Source organism: Xenopus laevis, chromosome 1L, assembly GCF_017654675.1.
Source record: "Xenopus laevis strain J_2021 chromosome 1L, Xenopus_laevis_v10.1, whole genome shotgun sequence".
NCBI classification, from domain to species: domain Eukaryota; kingdom Metazoa; phylum Chordata; class Amphibia; order Anura; family Pipidae; genus Xenopus; species Xenopus laevis.
Window position 1 is genome coordinate 111085640 of NC_054371.1, and position 22800 is coordinate 111108439.

The 22800-nt window shown below is 39.1% G+C and overlaps 1 protein-coding gene across 1 annotated transcript; it reads left to right on the forward strand.

The window, feature by feature from the left end:
• Positions 1–212: 212 nt before the first annotated feature.
• On the forward strand, positions 213–22557 carry acsbg2.L (acyl-CoA synthetase bubblegum family member 2 L homeolog; the record flags this gene model as incomplete). The annotated part of the gene is given in 14 exon segments (NM_001086025.1): positions 213–342; positions 4433–4545; positions 9677–9924; positions 10019–10107; positions 13253–13373; positions 14096–14176; positions 14810–14959; positions 15566–15742; positions 16535–16716; positions 17257–17490; positions 18377–18594; positions 19780–19919; positions 20004–20250; positions 22219–22557. Coding segments are annotated over 14 exon segments (2220 nt in total). The 3' UTR covers positions 22332–22557.
• Positions 22558–22800: the final 243 nt, after the last annotated feature.

Below are 22800 nucleotides of genomic sequence, written 5' to 3' on the forward strand. Positions count from 1 at the left end.
CATGTCAGTGATGAGTAACTGATATAGAAAGTGTTTAATGACTAAAGACCTAAAGTGTACAAAGGACTTAATGAAAGATTTTTCAAATATCCCAAAGGATTCCCCACAAACATTTAATATGACTACTATCATACCTTGAGTTATAAACATGATAGCATTATGCAACAGACTACCAATGCTGTAAATGTTCTCATCAATGTATTTATTTGTAGTGACATTACAGTGTGAAACTGACATGGCTGCTGTGATTTCAAATTCTTCTGGGACAGAGCTGTATGTGGATCCCACCAAAGCAATACCAGATTTATGTATAAATGATGTAGTCCTATCCACTCCACCATGGTGAGTCCAATTCTTTCCCATTACAATTATCCTGTTTTACTTGTGCATTTTTGAAGTTTACAATGTAAGCATTCTCTTTTGTCTAGTTTAAGGTCAACTTTTACCTGTACATGTAATATGGGTTAGGTGATCACAAGAAGTATTGTCACATACAAGGTATTGTGGGAATTGGGAGTATTGACTGAATAAGAGCTAACCTGATTTCTATGTGAGAGAAGGACCAAAAGTCCCCCAGCCCATTGAGAAACACTGTTATGTGTCACATCCTGATGTGTGTTATTCAAAAACATGGCATGCATTTTTTAATGATATATGCCTGTCACTTGATAGCACACTGCACATTGCATGTTTATATTCACTTTGAATGGGGAATATATTTATAACACTAGAAATTGACAAGTATGCAGTTACCCATACACAGTAGTGATTCTGTATTGTAACAAACTGAAACGGAAATGGCAAATGACAAACAGTAACTGCTTTCAAATGCCACTTTATTTGCAAATAACTTTAAAACCACTGAATGTTTTAATGTACATTGGAAAGTTGTTTAGAATGTTTTTATTTGAATTGAAAATACGATAATATGGATGACATTTTCACATTGCTCTGCCAGTGGTAAGTGACCTGTCAATATTTATTCTGAACCTTTATGGAGAAAGTGAAGAAAAACCTGTTGTTCAGCCTATAAATATGAAAAATATGTTCAGCCTTCTTTTTGTGTGGGTACTTTTTTTCCCTTTAATAATGCTGGCTTAAATTTAAGAGCTATAAGTTGTACATCATATACATTGAAACTGATTGAGCTTATATCAAAAATGAATATTTTTTTTTCCTTCTAATGTTGCTAGGTTTTCTAAAATATCTCTTTATTACCCACAATAGATTAGTGAGTGTATCTAAGGCATGGCAGGAATGTGCCCTTTACAGCCCTTTGTAAACAGAATTGTCTCCGTCATTATTCTTAGATATTCTTTGAGAGGTTGTCTATCCTGTTGCTCAACATTAATTCAGTGAATAGGGCTAATGCTGGACATTTTTGTTTTTGCCTATTGTCATAGTCAATGAAATGTGTATGGTTTTTGTTACTTGAGAAAAACAGGATAAATGTAGTCGCTTCATGTTGGATCACAACAAAGGGAGGTGGGATGTTTATACAGAGCTCATCACTATTTTTAAACTAGCTTAAATAATTGAGATAGTAAGGCCAGTGGCAGGCAGGTTCTTTTATCTGCTTGTTTTACCAGTGGAGAAAAATCAATCCTCTGCCTTTCTTACCTGTGTGTCAATGAGGCACTGGATTGACCAGTTTGTGAACACAGACAGCCGATATTGCTGCAGGAATGCTAAAATGATCTGTCTGCTATTAGCCTAAGTGTGAATGTAATAAAATACTCTGTTACTTCTTAAAAAAAAAAGAATAAACTTTTAATTAAAAGAATATGCACAATATATTTGCAGCATAAGTCATATTTATTTTTTCTCATGTTGAAAAAGTTGTATATAGCTGCAATAACCTTGTATTATGTAGTCATGTTCATACACAAATACCGAATATAAGATTCTGTGTGACTGGAATATGCTTTACACCTAATTGTCCTAAATGTTTTACAGCTGGCTTTGGTGACTTGATGTCTCTGAAAAAGCATTTACTAATGCTAAACAGAAGAATTGTCAAATATAGGTTAAACCCTACAATATTGAAGAAAACATTTTTGCCGCGTTTACTTGACCTCCTACAAAGATAAATGATAGTTGCAAAGTAAACTGCATTTGCAAAGCACTTAAAAGAAGCAGTTAATTAGGGACTTTGGCAGCTGCAGGATAGAGTGGTGCTTATTTACTAAAACCGGACAAAATGATCTTGTCTTTTGTAAGCTTGTTTGGACAGGGCCCTATTTACCTCTAGTATTTGTGTATTTTTTTAATGTAAATCTGTATGTTCGATATATATAACCATTTACTGTACAGTACTAGGGAATATGTTGGTGTTTATAAATACATAATAATAATTGCTAGCAAGTGGTTTCTCACAATTCTACAGTTCATAGAATCTTGAAAAAGGAGCCGTTACCAGGAAGCATCAGGTTTTTAGTGCAACCAAGTAACCGCAAAACATTTAGCAGATAATGTAATACAGTTAACAAAGTTTGAACCAGTTTTGGTAACCCCTAGCAACGTCTAGTCACCTAGACGTGGTGCCAACTTTTATTTTCTAATATGAATAAAGAAAGGAAATTCGCAAGGGCCACAAAAGTAAAAACAAAAATCTTTATTTGTGATTAATCATCTCCATATGTTCTCTTACCTGTCCTAGGGGCACTTAGTCATAGGTTAAACCCATGTAATAGGAAGTGGGTATTTAAAGGCTGAACAGCCAATAGGAGAAAAAACAGAAAAAACTAAATACAGCATAACAACAATTATTTTAATGTAATCATAAATATTTTTTATTTTATCTTTGCAGCCCATGTGGAATCCTTGAGTGCCTGATTGAGTGCTTATTTTTAATATTCCACTGATTGGCAGTCCGAACAGACTTATAGTGCATATGTGCCTATTGTTCTAATTGTTTAGTCCCACAGCATAAAGATGGAAAGAGCACCAAGCAAAGATGAGCAGCAGGTCCTTTTCGCTTCTTCGTGCACTGATTAGGGATGCACTGAACCCTTAAAATTATTCAGCCAAAACCTCCTCAAAAGAATCCCGAACCAAATCCTGAATTCAGTGCATCCCTAGTGCATATACTAGCCATGATGGTGCATTGGAAAATAAGATTAAAACACACGATTCCCAAACCGACCAGTTTTCATAGCACATAGATACCTGTGTGGATGGACGTGGCCTACCATACAAGTGAAAACCCTAAATTTTATCTTGTGCATGTAGTGCTGACTGTACTCTTGTGTGGTATGGTTAGAACATTTGTTGCACTTGGGGCATTTAGACTGCTTTAGTAGTCTTGAGTTCCATAGCAGTCCATACATCTGCAAATGTTTCTAAGCAGTGTCTGCCATAGGCAGCATGTATTCATGGTTTGCTGTGTAAAGTATTTTACACGTGACAATTTTAATTCATACCGACGAGAAGGTATTTTCAAGTGCTTTTTTGCCCCTTGTGCCAGACCATTTGCAATCAGTCTTCATTTCTTGATTTGCTTTTAAGGGTTCAAGCACACGGGCAGATTCGGGGAGATTTAGTCGCCTGGTGACTAATCGCCTCTTCTGCGGGGCGGCAATCTTCCCGAACTGCCTTGCCCCTGCCTGCCATCTGCTATAATGACAAAACGCCAGCGTAAATGCACTCGCGGTGCTTAGATTTCCAACGTTGCCCGAAGTTTCCTCTTGAGGCAACTTTGGAAATCAAAGCAGCACGAGTGCGCTGGCGTTTCGGGGAGATTGTCGCCCCGCAGAAGAGGTGATTAGTCGCCAGGCAAATAAATCTCTGCGAATCTGCCCGTGTGCTTAAACCATTAAAATGTATTTAATCTGTGATCTGCACTGGAATTTCAACTATTATCTAAATGCTAGGATTTTTTTTTTATTACTCTTGGAACCAGATATCATTTACAACTTCATGTTGTAAAGAGACAGAATACTATCAGTCCAGAATAATACAACACAATGCATTTATTGACTGTATTTCATAACCCTTACCTGTTACCCGTTTCATAACCCTTACCTGTGTTACATACCCTGATTTTAAGGTTTCCTTCATTTTACCCTGTATATAATCAAGAATGCATTTCCCTGATTTAGCATTTTCTTAGATTTTATACCAATTTTTTCTGGTCCCCTGAATATAATAAAAAGGGGGCTTACTGTATGTGGGTTGATGTAGCCCTCATTGTTCCAGTCTATTTTAAAGAACATCTTCACGGAAAAACTGTTCCATGCAAGGTCATGTTAACCATTCCACAAATTATTATGCTTTATTATAGCAATGATTGCTAAGTTGTGAAATTAATCTTGTAATACAATGATTGTGTAAAGGAGGTCTAATTCACAGCTTCCTGTATATGCCACCAATGCAACTCTACACACCTAAATAAAAAAGTGATTTTAATATTATTATCTTTACTTGTTAATAGCTATGCTGAAGAAACTCTTGTGCAGCCTTCTGCTGAGATCAACACAAGTAACAGCAGCGAGAAGCCCATAGTTCCTGAAATTTCCTCTTCAGATGTCATGGTCCATTCAGCTGGTAAGTACTCAGAATGTAATCTTTCTGGGTGCATATATTTAGCATTCAAACAATATAGTTTTGCAGTGCAGTTAAAAGAGAAACACACACTTAATAAAAAAAAAAACCCCTACCCTACATAGACCCCCTCAGGCAAATGCCCCTAACTCTTTACTTACGCCTCCATGTAGATTCTGTCCAGCGGAGTTCACAAGCGTCATCGTCAGCCTCTTCAGTAATTTTTGGAATGAGACCGTCACTTCGGCAGTTTTCGTGAGTTTCGGTGTATGCGCAGTTGTTGCGAAACAGAAAATTGCTCCAACTGCGTGTGTGCCGCTTCGCTGGTCTCATTCCGAAGATTACAGAAGAGAAGAAGATGGTGCCCGTGAAATCCGCTGGACAGAATCTGCACGGAGGGGTAAGTAAAGAATTAGGGGCATTTGCCGGGGGGGGGGGCAGCTAGGCTGGGAGGGAGGGGGGTCTATGTATGGTAGGGGGTAGGGGTTTTTTTTTGTTTTTTTTTATTAAGGGGTTGTTTCTCCTTTAGGCAGTTTCATCATTCTTGCAATCCCATGTTTCTATGGTGTTGGCCTGAACAACCTCTATAAGTGGGTATGAAAGGTCCTTGTCTTGCCTGTCCATTGCTATGTCATCCTTACCAAAGGTATCTGTGATTGTAACTGCAGTGTCTGATAGCACCATGGAATAAATTGGGATCACCCCTATTGCAGCATACTAAGGTATTGGCGTTTTTTTGTGTTTGGATTAATTGCTGGCGTTTGGCTAGGCCAGTGCCAAAGCCTTTTACCCCTTAAATTGAACTTTTTGTGGAAATCGTTAACTCCACCTATTTATGCCAATAGATTTGTGTCTCAAGCTCTTGTGGGGAAAAATGAGTTGCAAGAGAACATACTGGGTCTCCATTTTTGTTTTGTGCATAGCAGCACCCCTGTAATTGTAAATAACTGGTCATAGTAATTGTTTTAGCATGCCACATGTATGTTGCTCTTAATTAGCTATACTGCTCTCTAAAAATGTTCTGGTCCAAGTTTTGATAGTAACACCATGAGGCATTTACCTTGTTTGTTAAAGGCATACAACAGGCATAGTATCTCTTGCTGGTCCTAGGGTAAAACTGTTGTGATTGTATCAATGATAACATTTTTATATTTACTTTTTAACTGAGATATGCTTTGACGATCACTTCAGATTTATCAAAATGTGAGTTCAGAGCTTAATTAATAAAAACTCTCCCTCGTTCTATTAATTTCTGTGTGATTTTAAGAATTGTATTTGTCAAAGTAGAAGTTAGAACTCCCCATTTTGATGGATACAGTTTTAAAAAGCCCATAGGAATGAATAGAACTTGGGTGAGTTTTTTGAACTCGCATATTGATGAATCTGCCCCTTGTTCTTCAGCTCCTCAAACATTTATAATATTCTACTTTACGTATTTTGCCACTCATTCTCTCAAAATCACATTCAACATGTCCATCGTCAGAGCAGCTCCTTGCCCCACTTACCTCTGTAAAAACCATAACATCTTTTTGAGACCCTAAAACCTTTCATCCTGTCCTTTAATGGCCTAGGGGCTATACCTAGAGATTTTATTCACTGGGTTTGCCTAACATTTTGGCACCCCTCAGTTTTCCTTTAAGGTATTGTGGAAAAAAAATACATTTAAACAGTGCCCAGTGTCCCTTCTGTAATCAGTATTTGTATGTTAGGTGTATATGCTCCTTTATTGTACAGTGCTGCTGAATGTGTGGGTGTTTTATGCATATCTATTATTAATAAAATCCCGTACTGTTTGTGATCGACACGTTACCCATCACTATTTCTCTCTTGATTATATTAGATATGGTACAGGTAATTTGTAAAGATCTTTTATTCTCATGCTAGTTCATCTTTAAAATTACTTCATTCAAACTGCATGAAAGCCTATAAAGTTGAAAATAAATGAGATGCCTTAACAAGGTTCCTAAATATGATGCAGATGCACCATTGTTTTGTTTTCTCTGCACAAGTTGTTCCATTTCAATTTTATAATAGCCTGTTATTTTGTTTGCTGAAGCATAGCTAGGTAGCTAAAGTCGTTTAACAAGTGCCTTTGTAAATATTGAAGTTATCTTTCTGCTGGAGTTAAACAAATATAAGCCTATAACAGAGGACAAGTAAACCGTCTGATGTGTAAAACAGGTGCAAGAAACAATCACCTGGCAACAGAAATTGTGCGCCCATTACACTTAACTGAAATAGTTAGGTTGCCAGGATAATGTCTTTGGTTCAGAAGTGGGTTGAGATAATAATTGGCCCATTTTACTTATGCAGCTTGCACTTTCTCATGGACATTATATTCTACTGTTGTGCTGTTTTGAACAGTGGTACAGGTAGACATAAAATCCTATCTTATTCTAGCCTGGCTTAGCCCATGAATGTTCATAATGCTTATAGATGTTCATAGATGAATTTGGGGGGGGGGGGGTAGGGTTAGGGCACCCTTTCTTAACCTTTTTTTTTTTCGGGGTCCCAAATTAAATCTGTTAATCAGCTTCATGACCCAACATTTATGTCCATCATCATCATAATCTATGAAATTTGAATGTTTAAGGTAACAGTAGCAATGTAAACATTTTCTAATATGTATATGTAAAAATCTATATGGGTTGAAACAAAATGGAATATTTGGTAATACCACTTTTACTTTTAGTCTGTTGCTGAACATAAATTTAGGAAAAATCTTGGAATGAGTTTAATATCCCCCACAGAATATGTTGCATATCTGTCGGTCAATAAATCTACAGCCTGTAGATTAGCTAGTAACATTTTTATTGAGTTATTCTGTTACTTATTGTGGTAATTATGTAACTAGACGTGTGCAGTAGTGCTTATCTTCTTGCAAGATAACTTTCCTCCCTTAAACTTTATAGTAAGCTTATTTCACCTACACTTAGGGGCATGTTTGTCATGTTCTGTCTGCAGAATTGTAGAAAAAAAGAGAATGACTGAGACTAACCTTGACTACAACCACTTCCCCCCTTCAAATAAAGACACTGGGGCTCATTTATCAACACTGGGCAAATTTGCCCATGGGTAACCCACAGCAACCAATCAAATTGATGCATTCATCGTTCTACTTGTAGCTGGCTTTAAAAAGCTTATCACTGGTTGCTATAGCTCCTGAGGAAGTGACGGGTTGTCACGAAACGCGTTGAGCACATGGCCCAGGGGATTGCAAGGGCATGCTGTCTGTTGATTGTTTTAACATGATGAAATAAAAATCAAAGTTTTTAATCGATTTTTGGCCATCTTGGTGCTCCATCTATGCATGAATTGGACGTTGTACTTTTACCGATGGGACCACGGTCGGATGTGCAGCACAAGCTGAGCCAGTGATCGGTGAGTGCTCCCACTGCTTACCTAGATTTGGACACTGGTTGCTATATGTAACTGCCCATGGGCAAATTTAGCGTAATCACGCTGACGCATTTCGCCTATCGGCTTCCTCCTGAGCGATGATACGCTCTAACCGTGCAAAGCGCCGAGCGTGTTTACGCCTGCGATTCAGAGCAGCGCCGCTCGTGATTTCTAAAAAAAGCAGCACAAAGTTCCAAGGGACGCAGAGAAAACCCAAGTGCCAGAAGGACTTTACAAGGAAATTTCAATGCGCTGTACCAGAGTGTGTTTAGACTTAGAAAGAAGGAGCCTGGAGTAGAGACCATCCTGTCTGTGTTTCACATTAGTTGAAACTCGCTTCTTGTGAGTAAATAATACCACCGAAAAGCAACAATCCGGATTTGTGTTGCTAACCTCACTATCCGCTAGTAACAGATCCACCCACCCCCACCTGTTCTCTCTCTCTTCCTGATTGAAATAAGGGTGAAAAAAGTTTTAAATGAACACACATGGTGATTAAGTTAACTTAACACACAATTGTATGTTTCTTTTTGCATCACAGCAAAAAAGTGTTTTTAGTAAATGTTGGAGGACACTGTGGGTGTGTTTATTTAATATTGACACTACTACACTATATAAACTTTCGGTTATCTCCTCCCTCTTTTCTGAGGGATACAGCAACATCGTCTATTTCTGTGAAGCTTTTGTTTGGGCAGAGGAGGGCCCTAAAAGAAGTTGCTGGATTTTGGGGGAACTTCAATCCCGGATTCGTTTTTTACATTTGGTTTTATTTTTTACTGTTTTTCCAAAATCTAAATTTAAAGTTTAATGTCCCTGTCTGTGGTGTTTCAAGCTCAGTAATTCAGGTGCAGATTCTGACCTGTTACAATTTTACAACATTTAGTTGATACATTTCTCAGCAGTATCTCTGGAATATTAGAAACTATTGTATCAATTCCAACAGTTGCCTTTAATGAAATTTCGGGATTCTGCTCAGTAGGGACCAAGATAAGGCATGTATCAACTAAATGTATTAATTTACAACAGTTTAGATTGTCGGCGACCCCCCCTGCCAGAGCTGCTTTAGAAGGTGAAAAATTAGACTTTACACTTCAATATTAGAAAAATGGTCACACACAGAAAATAGAAAGTAATTGGAAAAAGGTTTTATTTCTGGTGAACTGACTGAAACAAACCGAAAAAGTGTTTGAAGATGAACAACCCCTTTAAAGCGAATCATGACTGCTTTTAAAATTTTCAGGTATGGTAAAGTAAGGCATGTTTGTGTCCCAGGGAGAAGCGGTTATGATGTGTCACTTGAAATCCAGTTCTCTCTTGCCTGAATTTGTTCATAATATTCAGTTGTGACATGCAGGCCCGGACTGACAATAGGCCCATACGGGCAATTGCCCGAGGGGCCGCTCTGTTTCTTGCTAAGTGGGCCGCTCCTGATCTGCTGTCCGGGAGTCAACTGATTACTGCCCGTGCAAGTCCCCTTCCCCCGCCCTTTTCACTGACTGTGTGGAGCAGTGAAACAGACCTCTCTGCAGCCCTGCTATCTCCTGTTGTATTTTTCCTAATAATCTGCTCTCTACTGGCAAGTCTGGCAGGCTGCAGACAGCAGACATGATCAGCAGACATGATCAGCAGACATGTTCAAATTTATACAAGCAGTGTTTTTTAAATGTAAGGTAGATGAGGAAAAAAGAGGCTATTTCTAAAAATTAATACCTACTAACTTTTGGCCTTGTTGCAGTAGAAAACCTGCCAACATCTGACATGAAGCTGTGGACAGCACAGAGGGACAGTGCAGTGAAATTGCGACTGGAAGATTCGGATGTTGCCAGCTTGCCCCCTGTTACCATTCACCAGTTGTTCCAAGAGACTGTAAATAAATACGGAGATTATGTGGCCCTTGCGTCTAAGCAGGGAGACCAGTGGCACAAAATGTCTTACAAGCAATATTATGAGCAGTGCAGAATAGCAGCCAAAGGTTTCATTAAGGTATATGTTTAATTATTCTGCATATAAACCTTCTTCAGCCTTCCTTGTTATTTTACTTTGTGTTTTTGATCTGCTTCTTCTTATTCTTGTACAGTTGGGTTTGGAAAGATACCATGGTGTGGGCATCCTGGGGTTTAACTCTGCAGAATGGTTTATTGCGGATGTTGGAGCTATTTTTGCTGGGTAAGTCAAACTATAAGAATCTTTACATTGCAACTTAAACTCCTGTCCTGTGTTAAGTTATGAGAATATTAATTTTACACATCATTGCTGATGTATACAGGGAAATGGCAGTGAAATATATTTATTCAATGAAGTTGGGTGCATTTTGGGATATGCCATGCTCTCTGCATATATTCCCCACGTAACACACTAAATGACTACATGTAGGGGAGCTCCTGCAATGAGGAAAGTTGAGAATCTTGCCTCAGATGTCAGCAAAGAGCTGCCCTGCTAAATGTGAGAGCTGGTATTCCTGTTTGTAAATCAGAATTTCAGCTCTTCTAGTGCAGAGAGTGTAATTGCACTTTCTGCTTTAGTGATGTGACCTGCTCCAACACTAAAACGTTCAGCACAGGGGGAGGGGGGGAGCAGCAACAGTGAGGGCTAAATCGACTAAATGTGACATTGGGCAAGAGAGTTGAGTGGCACTATATCAGTGAAGGTATAAAGAATATATATTGTACTGTCAGATAAATCATGGATTGGAAAATAGTGGCGCAAATGTCCATCACCGCCTATAACTTTCATTGGAAAGTGAGAGTTATAAGAGAATGTAGGCTACAGTTTCTAATGCTAGTTTATTTTCTGGGACTATAATCTTGAGCTTTCTGTTGATAACCGTGGTAAATCCATCAATTCTTCCAAATGGATCATACTACAAAATATAATGCTAGGCTTGAATTTATCTTTAATGGACATGCAACAGTTACAAACATTTACAAACATGCTGTTGTATGTCTTTATTATCCACAGCATGCTCTCTTGTTGAGATGATGAAAATGCCAATACCCTTTTAAAGGGGACATTTCATATAACCTTCATATTCAGATATATTACACATCCTTCCTCAAAACATGTAATGATGCAGAAAGAAAAACGTTTTGAAAGCATTTTACCTCCTAAAACTCTCATTATATCAGAGCTGCAGAGAGAACCTCTCTGGTCAGTGTCTAGGCTGAAATGAAGAGTGGGAGTGTCTTTTCATTCTCTCACAGGAAGTGGTCACAGCACAGACTGACAGGCTGAACTCTGGAGCTATAGGAGCCAAACCCCTCCCACCCTCTGTCCTGTGTGTCCCTGCCTGCACATAACTGTCTTATGCTGCTGCCTGATCATTCACTTATAACTATATAGCTTACATGCTCAACATAAATCAATAGATGTGAAGGTTAATACAAACTGTAATATTAATGCAATAGTAATAGTATTTTCTTTTATTTAAAGTAAAACAGTATTGTCCTGTGTTCCACAGCAAATAGGCATCAGTCACACATATACCTGGACATAATCTATAGTCCATAATATATTGTTATACACTGTGCAACGCCCTGACTTTACATTTATTACATTATAAAACGTATACAAACAGTGAACATCAACAATTTATAATCAGGTGCAGGGAGTTGCAGGGTAAAATGCAGCTATTATGGAACAATTTATGATTCGGTGCAGGGAGTTGCAAGGTAAAATGCAGCTGTTCTGGAACAATTTATTACCAGGTGCAGGGAGTTGCAAGGGGAATGCAGCTGTTGTGGAACAACCAGGTGCAGGGAGTTGCCAGGTAAAATGCAGCTGTTGTGGAACAATTTATAATGAGGTGCAGGGAGTTGCAAGGGGAAGTGCAGCTTTTCTGGAACAATTTATAATCAGGTGCAGGGAGTTGCAAGGTAAAATGCAGCTGTATTGGAACAATTTATGACCAGGTGCAGGGAGTTGCAAGGTAAAATGCAGCTGTTCTGGAACAATTTATAATGAGGTGCAGGGAGTTGCAAGGAGAAATGCAGCTGTTCTGGAGCAGTTTATGATCAGGTGCATGGAGTTGTAAGGGGAAATACAGCTGTTGTGAAACAGTTTATGACCAGGTGCAGGGAGTTGCAAGGGGAAATGCAGCTGTTATGAAACAATTTATGATCAGGTGCAGGGAGTTGCAAGGGGAAATTCAGCTGTTATGGAACAATTTATAATGAGGTGCAGGGAGTTGCAAGGGGAAATGCAGCTGTTGTGGAGCAGTTTATGATCAGGTGCATGGAGTTGTAAGGGGAAATATAGCTGTTGTGGAACAGTTTATGACTAGGTGCAGGGAGTTGCAAGGGGAAATTCAGCTGTTATGGAACAATTTATAGGGAGGTGCAGGGAGTTGCAAGGGGAAATGCAGCTGTTATGGAACAATTTATAATGAGGTGCAGGGAGTTGCAAGGGAATAAATACAGCTGATGGAATTGTATAACATATAATAACAGATGCAGGGAGTTACAAAGGAAAATCCATAAGATGTTGATTGCTGTTTGTATACAACATAATACTGGGTAGAAAATGATGGTACTTACACTGACAGATTATGCATAAATTTGCTTTTCTTTCTTTTCCTCAATTATTGCAGGGCAAGAGAAAGGAACAAGCAGTGAAGGGAGGGGGAGGAAAACAAACAGGGCAGAGAGGGGGTTAAATAAATAGGACCGAGAGGGAGTGAAAGGAGCAGGGAAGGGAAAACCAGCAGTAAGGGTTAACCGAAGTCTGCAGGGAAGGACTGAGAGAGACATCACAGACACGCCCACTCCTCCCTCATTGGCTGCTGCTCCATAGCTTATACAGAGAGAGTGGTGGGCTGCAGCTCAGATACTGAAGAGTCTGAGACAGGAAGTTTCAAAGGGGGAGGGCTGAGAACAGTTTTCAGGCTAATACAGACGTTTTTTGATGCAAAAGGTATTAAAATAAAAACACTTTCTTCTATTTTACATTATATGAAATGGTTTGATGCATTGTGAAAATTTATGCTATATGTCCCCTTTAACACCTTTTTTAACATTTAAAAGTCCAAAAATATAAAGACCAAAAGATTTTAAGGGCCATTGCACTTAAACCTCTGATAAGAAAAAAAACGTTCTTTGGAGCAATGCCAATTCCCATCTAAAGGGATACAATGGTTGGGACGGTTCAAAGTATTATATAATGGCAAATTCCACAGATCTTATCAGAGACCATATTCAGATAAATCTATGGTTATTGCAGGTGAAAATCCTTGGAGGGTAATTTCTTAGAGAAGCAGTAAACCTCACCGTACCTCTGGTATTCTGGAAAAGCAAGTAACATCATTTGTTTTCTACAGTGGCTTTGCTGTGGGCATCTATACCACAAACTCTGCTGAGGCTTGTCATTATGTTGCACAGAACTGTGAAGCCAACATTATTGTGGTGGAGAATCAGAAACAACTTCAAAAAATCCTTCAGGTCAGTATTGTGGGTGCAGAGTAGTGTTATCATCTGCCTTAAGTAATGAAATGATATGATTATTGTTGTGCAACATGCTTTCAGCTCCTAGTTTGATTAAAACTACTACTACATCTTCTGCTGCTGGCTGGGGTCAATTAGCATAAGTGAAGGAACGCTCTTTTGTATTGTATGGTTTTGGGTTCTCTCCTACTGGTTATGCTGGCTAGAATGCATAAATCATATGGCTGGTTTGAGTCTACTAAAAATACTTGTATATGAAGTTTACTTGATGTATATAATTGGTACACATCTGGAAAATCTGTGTAGAAGGGCTGCAGGATTTCTTGTAAATGCAAACAAGTTGACCAGCATTAGATATGTTCTTTATTTTTCACCACATGGTCCCAACTACATGGAATCTCTCCATATTCAGCAACAGCAGGAATAGCATATATTCATTTATGTATTTATTTATTGCTTGGTGTATGTCTGAGAAGGTAGCAGTCAAAAACCTGCTGACTTTATATTCCACGTGGACACTTAGAGATGGCTGGGGGGAAATGCCTTAAGTTCCAGTAGTGGTGAGGATAGATATAATTTTGAGGCCTTTGACTTAGATTCTTATGCAGTTTGATAACATTCATGCTTAAATATGAATGACACTTCTGGTAATATTGTAATTTTAGGGACACTTTGAATTTTGTTTAGTGTGAATAATTCCTAATGCTTCTTCCTTTCAGGTTCAGGATCAGCTGCCTCACCTTAAAGCAATCATCCAGTACAAGGACGAGCTGAAGGAGAAGAGGCCTAATCTGTATACAGTATGTCCTTTTTTAAAATCCAAATTCATATCGCTGTTAGGCCCCCAGCAATGGCCTGTTTGGGCAGGTTCTCAAATTCATCTTCTCATGCTTTCACTTGTATAACCCCCCTGTCTTAAAGTCACAAATACTAGAGCAGGTGTCCCCAACCTTTTTTACCCGTGAGCCACATTCAAAAGTAAAAAGAGTTGGGGAGCAACACAGGTATGCAAAAAGTTCCTGGGGTGCCAAATAAGTGCTGTGATTGGCAATGTGGTAGCCCCTATGACAACCTACATTAAGGCTCTGTTTGGTAGTGCACCTGGTTTTTATACAACCAAAACTAGGCACCTGCTTTGAGGCCACTGGGAGCAACATCCAAGGCATTGCTCGCGAGCTACTGGTTGGGGACCACTGTACTAGTGGAAGCAATAACTGATGCACAGTTCTGAGATTACTTGTGATTTTATGGTAGAACAGTGGGGGATTGGAGTAACTGTTGTGGAAGCTGAGTGTGTGATGGTCTTTACTGTTTTCTTACCTTAGATAATTGCAGTTACATAGATACCACCATAGTGTAGTTTAACCCGTTGTAGTGCTATTTGGACCTATCCATTTATTTCTTTCACTCTAATACTGTGATGATTCTTGCAGTGGAAAGAGTTTATGCAGCTGGGAAAAGACATTCCAGACTCTCAATTAGACCAGATCATTTCATCTCAGAAGCCCAACCAATGTTGCACCCTCATCTATACTTCTGGGACCACTGGGCAACCTAAAGGTGTCATGCTTAGCCATGATAATGTAAGTGAATATGGAACATTTCTTTCATTGAGCAGCCCTAAAATGATGCTAGGGTTGATAAGGCGTAGTTATTAATGGAAGAGGGATTCTATATATTCTAAATGTAATATTCTATTTAAGAGAATCATATCTATATCCACTGATGCATTTAGTGGCCAGCTTGATTGTGTGCTTTAAATAATTTAGAAGCATAAGTGCCCCTTCTAAACCACATGTATTTCATACAACTCCAAACATTTTCAGGGGGTAAACTGCCTTGCTGATAACCGCTCATCCGCACAGGTGAAATAAACCCCCCCTACAGCCCCCATTCGCCACCCTCCACTAGCCCTCCTCCCTGCATAGTGTTCTACTAGTATAAATGTCCCGTCCAGCAATACTAACCTATATATATATTCAGAGTAGCACAGCGGAGCTCAGGGATGACATGTTCAGTAGCTTCAATATCTTCCTGAAGCAAATGCCAACACACTAGCTTTTGGCACATGCGCAATTGGAGCGGGAAAGCATAGCAATAGTCTGTTATACTCGCATTTATATTATTGTAGATAGTGTTCATCAAGTTGGCAATGGTGTAGTTGAAATTCTTTTTTTGTCTTTTGAAAGATCACTTGGACCGCAGCAGCAGCAGGAAAGACTGTGCGACTAAGAGAGGCTACTGATCTGCAGGAAATTGTGGTTAGCTACCTGCCTCTTAGCCACATTGCAGCACAGATGATCGATATTTGGTTGACCATGAAGTATGGAGGAGCCACTTACTTTGCTCAGCCTGATGCACTAAAGGTAACATACATGTCTGGTTTGGCCATGCTGCCATGTGTTTACCTGGCCGGTCAAAATGATGGCTGATGCCAATGTTATTAATTGGGGAAAAAGATAAATCTATAGGAAGGCCGGTATTTTTTTCCAGAAAAGGTGGCAACCCTATGAGTAAGGTGGGTATGGCTGCCTGCCTCAAAGTTAAACTTGAGAATCCCCTTGAAAAACAACTTGGTTCCTGTATAGTTGGCTTTTCTCATTGATGCTATTGCTAACGTGTTTGGTTTGTTCACTTTTCTTTCACTTAGATGGATTTGTGATATATACATTTATTTTTATGTATACACCTCAATATGTGATTCATTGCACATTGAATATCACTGTATTATTCTTAGTAAAGTAATTCTCAATGAACAAATGATTTGACCTAATAATATGGAATTGATATTTCCATCCATTCTATTCATCCGTTCTTTTGGATTTAATGAGCTTTCTATAAACAAACCTCTCCTTCTAAACTGCAGCTGTTTTTAGGCTTTAAAATAATGAGCAACTCATTATATAGAGGGATAATCTGTTGACTCGAAAATTCTTTTGCTATTTAGTTGCCACACAGACAGTAAGTTGGAATCAAGAAATCTTTGTAAAACAAGGACATGCTGTCTCTTTATGGTGGCTTTTAAGATATTTAGTCTTTATAGCCTGTGATAATGACATTTTGTATTAAAGCAATTTAAAATATAAAGAGTTAAAATGTATAGTAGTATGTTGCTTTTTATAACTGACCAGTAAAACGTTCTATCTTCCTTATTTTAGGGCTCTCTAGCCATCACCTTGCGTGAAGTGAGGCCAACAGCCTTTATGGGTGTTCCAAGAGTGTGGGAGAAAATGCAGGAAAAAATGAAAGCTGTTGGAGCCAAGTCATCTACAATCAAACGCAAAATGGCAACTTGGGCCAAAGGAGTGGGCTTAGAGACAAATCTGAAGAAAATGAATGGGTAATCATTTCAATTCTGCAAACAAAAAAGCATAATGCTCATAAAAAGGTCAATGGACCCAATTATGGTGGTAGCGCCCCACATCCAATAGAATAAAGTGAGAGTTTATAATATGAACAGTCTTACAGTCTGGGACTATAGCATTCTAACTGTAATTGTATAAATATAAATTTGAGAAGGATAAGGTGCATTATCTGTGAAGAAAAAAATTATCTGTACAAAGTTTTAAAGTCTTATGACTTTCAGGGTTTGGATTTTTTTCGGGTGTGTACTTGGGATTCGGTTTAAACAGAATTCTATTAAAAAGTGCTGGAATTTCCTGTGTCTTTAGTAAAATGCCATTTCTGAGGAGTGCTTCATTTAAAGTTGTCTCATTTGAAATGTCAAGTCTTACCTGAACAGCAACGATGACTCTACCTATGTGATGTCCTACATCTCTCATTTTTATCAACAGTAATAACCCTAAAATAAATCTTTTGTGACACAGCCTCTTAGCTTGGAAAGCAGTACATATAATGCTTCTTTTGTCCCTAAACTCAGATCAACACCCCATCCAATGAAGTATCACGTGGCAAATAAATTGGTTTTCAAAAAAGTCCGCAAGGCTCTTGGACTGGACCGATGCACAAAGTGTTACACAGGGGCAGCCCCCATCACGAAGGACACCTTGGAGTTTTTTCTAAGCCTCAATATTCCTGTTTATGAGCTTTATGGGATGAGTGAAAGTTCTGGCCCACATACCATCTCTTTGCCTGATGCTTTCAGAATCACCAGGTATGTTCTGCTGCCCAAAGCAACAGCCTTCACATTGACTTTGCTTAGGATATAGTTTTTGTCTTAAACAGTGCTGGGCCATTAGTTACTTGTGCCCAGGGAAAGTAACTCTTGTCCCAGTTCCCTGGCAACCCTCAGTATCACCGCCCTCACTTTTCACAGCTTACTGCTGCAGACCACTCGCTCTTTCTGGAACTTGGGGCAAGCCCCCCCCCCCATCCCCTTCCTGCGGCCTAGTCTAGTTCTGCCCCTGGCTTTAAAGAAGAACTAAAGCGTAACTAAAGAAGTAGCTAGAAATGTTGTACATGATGTTTTGTGCTTCTGTACCAGCCCAAGGCAATCACAGCCCTTTAGCAGAAAAGATCTGTGTCTCCAAAGATGCCCCAGTAGCTCCCTGTCTTCTTTTCTGCTGATTCACTGCACATGCTCTGTGCTGCTGTCACTTACTGACCTTAGGGACCCACTCACAATATACAATAAACATAGAATAGAAATGTCACAATATAAGGCTGATCAATACAGATAATTACTACATGGCAGCATAAAAACCAGTGCAATCAGCATCAGAATTTAATAATCAGCCCTGTAGCATCCGCTTATATTACAGACCAACCCCATTTTTTGCTGGATAATTTGTGACGACCCCTAAGCTTAGCATCTCAACAGCTGCTCAGAGCCCACTTTCCAAGATGGTGTTCCCCTGTGACAAGTTTGAAGTCCTGGATCATTGCTGCTATTGAGTAGCTGAAACTTCAGGCTGGTGCAATAAGTTCATTATATAAAATAATGGCATTTTTAGCCATATTAATTTTTAGGGTTTAGTTCTCCTTTAAATGTTTTGGCAACTTGTTTACTCTATTTATGTGATATGCTCTTGCATTTACAGTTGTGGAAAAGTAATTTCAGGGTGCAAGACAAAGATCCATCAGCCAGACAGTGATGGCAGTGGGGAGATCCTTTTTTGGGGACGTCATGTCTTTATGGGATATTTGAACATGGAAGACAAAACACACGAGTCCTTGGATGAGGAAGGCTGGTTGCATTCTGGTGATATTGGGAAACACGATGAGAATGGATTTCTTTATATTACTGGAAGAATCAAAGGTACTTTTTCACTGGTGTTATAATGGTAATGGTATGGGTGCAATGTCTTATCACTAATACTTAAAAGGTTGAATGTTTTGCACACTTCTATAACAGTCTTGTAGGCTTTGTAAAGCATCCAGGGTTGGACTGGGACACCGGGGAAGATCTCTGTGCCTTGCATGGATCTCTTAAGATTTTAGCTGTTCTATGAACTTCATTTGTAGAAGCACGAGTACGAATCAGATGCTCTGCAAGCTTTCAAGTACCAAGGGATCAGCAGAGGCTGATGGTTTGAGGGAAGGGGAGTTGGAGAAGGTTAAAAGGTGCAGTGCTTTGAGATTAGGAGCTGCAGCATGAAATTGGGAGATGAGTTAGATCTACAAGAAAAGTACCTGCAGATATGAAGGTTAGTAGAATGAGGTATGCAGGTTAAGGGAGCATGCCTTGGCAGATATGGATAAGAAAATAAATAGGTGGACCAAATTGGGGGCAATGAAAGATAGCAGAAAAGTAAAGAGGGAGCAAAACAGCAAGGTCAAAGAGGAGGAACAGCATTCTTTTTTTTATTTATTTTTTTAATTTCTTCCCACTAAATGTCCTAGTTTTTTCACCAATGTATGAAATGTGTCTCTAAAAATAAATGTTTGATACGAGGTGATTGGGGTAGCCAAATCATAAGACAAAATCATGTGAGAATGAGAGGAAAGAGTTAATTAAGACTAGGTTAGTGTTGTCATGTAAAAGACACACAATATATATTGCCCCAGATAAGCAAGAGAATACAGGGAGGTAAATAATTGGGTAGAGGGTCACTGAGCAGACTAGGCTTACTCCCTAAAATATCTCTGGGAGAATTAGCACAGTGTAACTTGGGAGAACAAGAGCTAATACCTTAGCTGCCCACATAACATTACTCCTAAATCTGTATTTGTTGAAGCTGCCTCGCTGTTTCTATATAAATGGTGTTTTTCAGTTTGGAATGTAAATCATTTTGAAAAACAGTGCCTACTGTGACTGGCTATATTAAGCAGTAAAGTTATACCGTGAGCTTCTCAATCGTGGGCATACTCCGCAAGAAGAAAGGCATTTAATGATTGGTCGACCTTGGTGCCCCAGTCTGACACTGACTGCGTCATGCACACTGTAATGAGGCTAATGCAGCGTTATAAAATGTAAAAACTCCATCTTGTTCTTCATTTTCAGAGCTGATAATAACGGCAGGTGGAGAGAACATCCCTCCTGTTCCAACTGAAGATGCTGTAAAAGAGCAAGTTCCAATAATCAGTAATGCCATGTTGATTGGAGACAAGAAGAAGTTCCTTTCCATGCTTCTAACTCTTAAGGTAAAAGCTAGCATTAAGATGTTTTATTATTACAATACACCATAGGGGTATTTCGAGCAGTAAAGAGCATTGCTTTTCTTGCAGTGCAATGTGAATGCAGACACGGGGGAGCCAGAGGATGAACTCACGCCTGAAGCCATTCAGTTTTGTCGGCAGATCGGCAGCAAAGCCACACTGGTATCTGACATAGTTGGGGGCAAAGACACAGCTGTATATGCTGCAATCCAGGAAGGGGTAAATTCAGTAAATGAGAAGTCAACCTCAAATGCTCAGAAGGTCCAAAAGTGGCTCATTCTTGAAAAAGATTTTTCTATCACTGGAGGAGAATTGGGTGAGTACAGCATTGCTTAGTTATTACTAAAACAAATGTAATATTAACTGTATCTCAAGGAAATAAATATAATCCATTTACAATTCCGAACCATTTCTGGAATCAAGTTATTCCCCTCTCAGTAGTCACTAATACTAATCCTTAGCCAGGTAAATTGAAATCTCTGGGTAAGTGAAAGCCAGAATTTGTAAATAGGTTTGATTTTTTTCTAAAATGTTAATATGCAAATTCGACTTTGGGTTTAATTCTGGACTTGTCCAAATCAAAAAAAAATGATTGATTCCGTGCACCCCCTTAATTCAGTAAGCTCTAGTTCTCCATCTTATGTAAGTTATGTGTTCTCATAACAGTGGGCTAAAGACCAGAGCTTGATAACTAATGTGGAGCCTTATAACTCCACCGTCTACTATTACATTTCAATTTCTGTAACAATATAAGGAAGTTAAAGGAATTGTTTAGTATAAAAATAAAAAACTGGGTAAATGAATGGGCTGTGTAAAATAAAAAATGTTTCTAATATAGTTAGTTAGCCAAAAATGTAATGTATAAAGGCTGGAGTGAACAGATGTCTAACATAATAGCCAGAACACTACTTTCTGCTTTTCAGCTCTATAACTCTGTTAGTCAGCGACTTGAAAGGGGGCCACATGGTACATTTCTGTTCAGTGAGTTTGCAATTGATCCTCAGCATTCAATATAGATTCAAAAGCAACAGTTATGGCCCACGTGCCCCCCCTCAAGTCACTGATTGGTTACTGCCTGGTATCCAGGATAACCAGTCAGTGGAAACCAAGAGAGCTGAAAAGTAGTGTTCTGTTCACTCCAGCCGTTATACATTACATTTTTGCCTAACTATATTAGATACATTTTTTATTATACTGAACAATTCCTTTAAAGGGATTGTTCACCTTCAAACAACTAGTTGTTTTCAGATAGATAATGAATAAAATGATGATTACCCTGGTTACCAGTCAGTAACCAATCCATTACTTGAGGGGGGCCACATGGGTCATAACTGTTGCTTTTGAATCTGAGCTGAATGCTGAGGATCTATTGCAAACTCAATGAACAGTTATGTCCCGTGTGGCCCCCCTTCAAATCACTGACTAACTCAGAGTTAGAGAGTTAAAAAAAAGCAGGAAGTTGAGCTAAAAAAAGCAGGAAGTTGCATCTAACGGGACACCTTCCTGTCCAACATCTCATTCTGAAACCAAGAGCACTGATATCAAGAAATCTCATATCTTCTGCAATCCTAAACTGTCTCTAGAAGCAAGTCAATGAGCTATGTGGCAGAAATATGGGGTTTTTATGGCTGAGCAGCTTCACACAAGTTTAACATCATCGCAGGCAGTGGAGTTGGCTCAAGAAGTGCAAGGTTTGTCTCCATTGGAATCTGAAGCATTCTCTGGATAAAAATGTGGCAGTCTGCATTTGGTGAATGCCAGGAAAATCTGAGCCTGGAGTGTACAGTAACATTGCTAACAATTCCATTCCTCCTACATTGTAATAACTGTATTGGGCAGGCTCTTTACTGGTCCACGTGACAATTCCACATGCACAAAGTCAGGCAAGAGGGAGAACGACTGGCCTGCCCTGGCCTCAACCCAATTGATCACCTGTGGAATGAATTGGAACACAAAGTACATGCGGCTAATCACCCAACATCAATGCCCAACCTCTTATATTATTATAATTTATTATTAACATGTATTTATATAGCGCCAACATATTGCGTAGCAATGTAATTCTCATATATGAACACCAGCAAATCCCACCAACAGTGTTCCAACATCTAGTGGGGAATCTTCCAGAAGAACATCACACAGGGACAATTTCATATTACTCCCCTTGGTTAGGGAATGAAGTATTGGGCAGGCATTTCTTGGGGATACTTTTGTCAATATATTTATGTAGCATACCAAGAACGAGATTTACAGATTAAGTAATATGTTTTTTTTTCCTTAACAGGCCCCACCATGAAGTTAAAACGTCCAGTAGTGGCAAAGATGTACAAAGACCAAATTGATAGCTTCTATCAGGATGCAGGAACCCCTACGGAAAACTTCACCCCTCCTAAGTAGGGTTCTCTTGTTGGCATTTCGACAACGCTCTTCTCCGCAATTTGCTTACCTCCCAGAGTCCAACAAAACAGTGCAAAGTTTTTTTTGTTTTTTTTATACTTTAGATTTAAACAATGAAAAGAATTTCCTTCCACTCCATCTACAAACACCATATGTAACTATTCCTCACTGATGTAAGTCTGTTTACAGAGCAGGCCATTAAGGATGCTGGCGACAAAAAAAAAAACAAAAACATTCTGTTTGATGTACTAAGTGCCTCGCCAAGGGAATCTCCAACATATCCTTGCTTGAGGCTGCAGTGCTGCTGTTTCTTATTGGCTAATGCAGGCGCCTCAGAAAAGCTGCTAATGATCCCAGCACAGCCGTGCTTTATACAGAGATGGACCTTCACAGCAGCTCTGCCGTTTATAGACTTGCGAGAACTCTCTGCTCATTGTGCCGGCATATTGCGATTGTTTGGCAATGACAC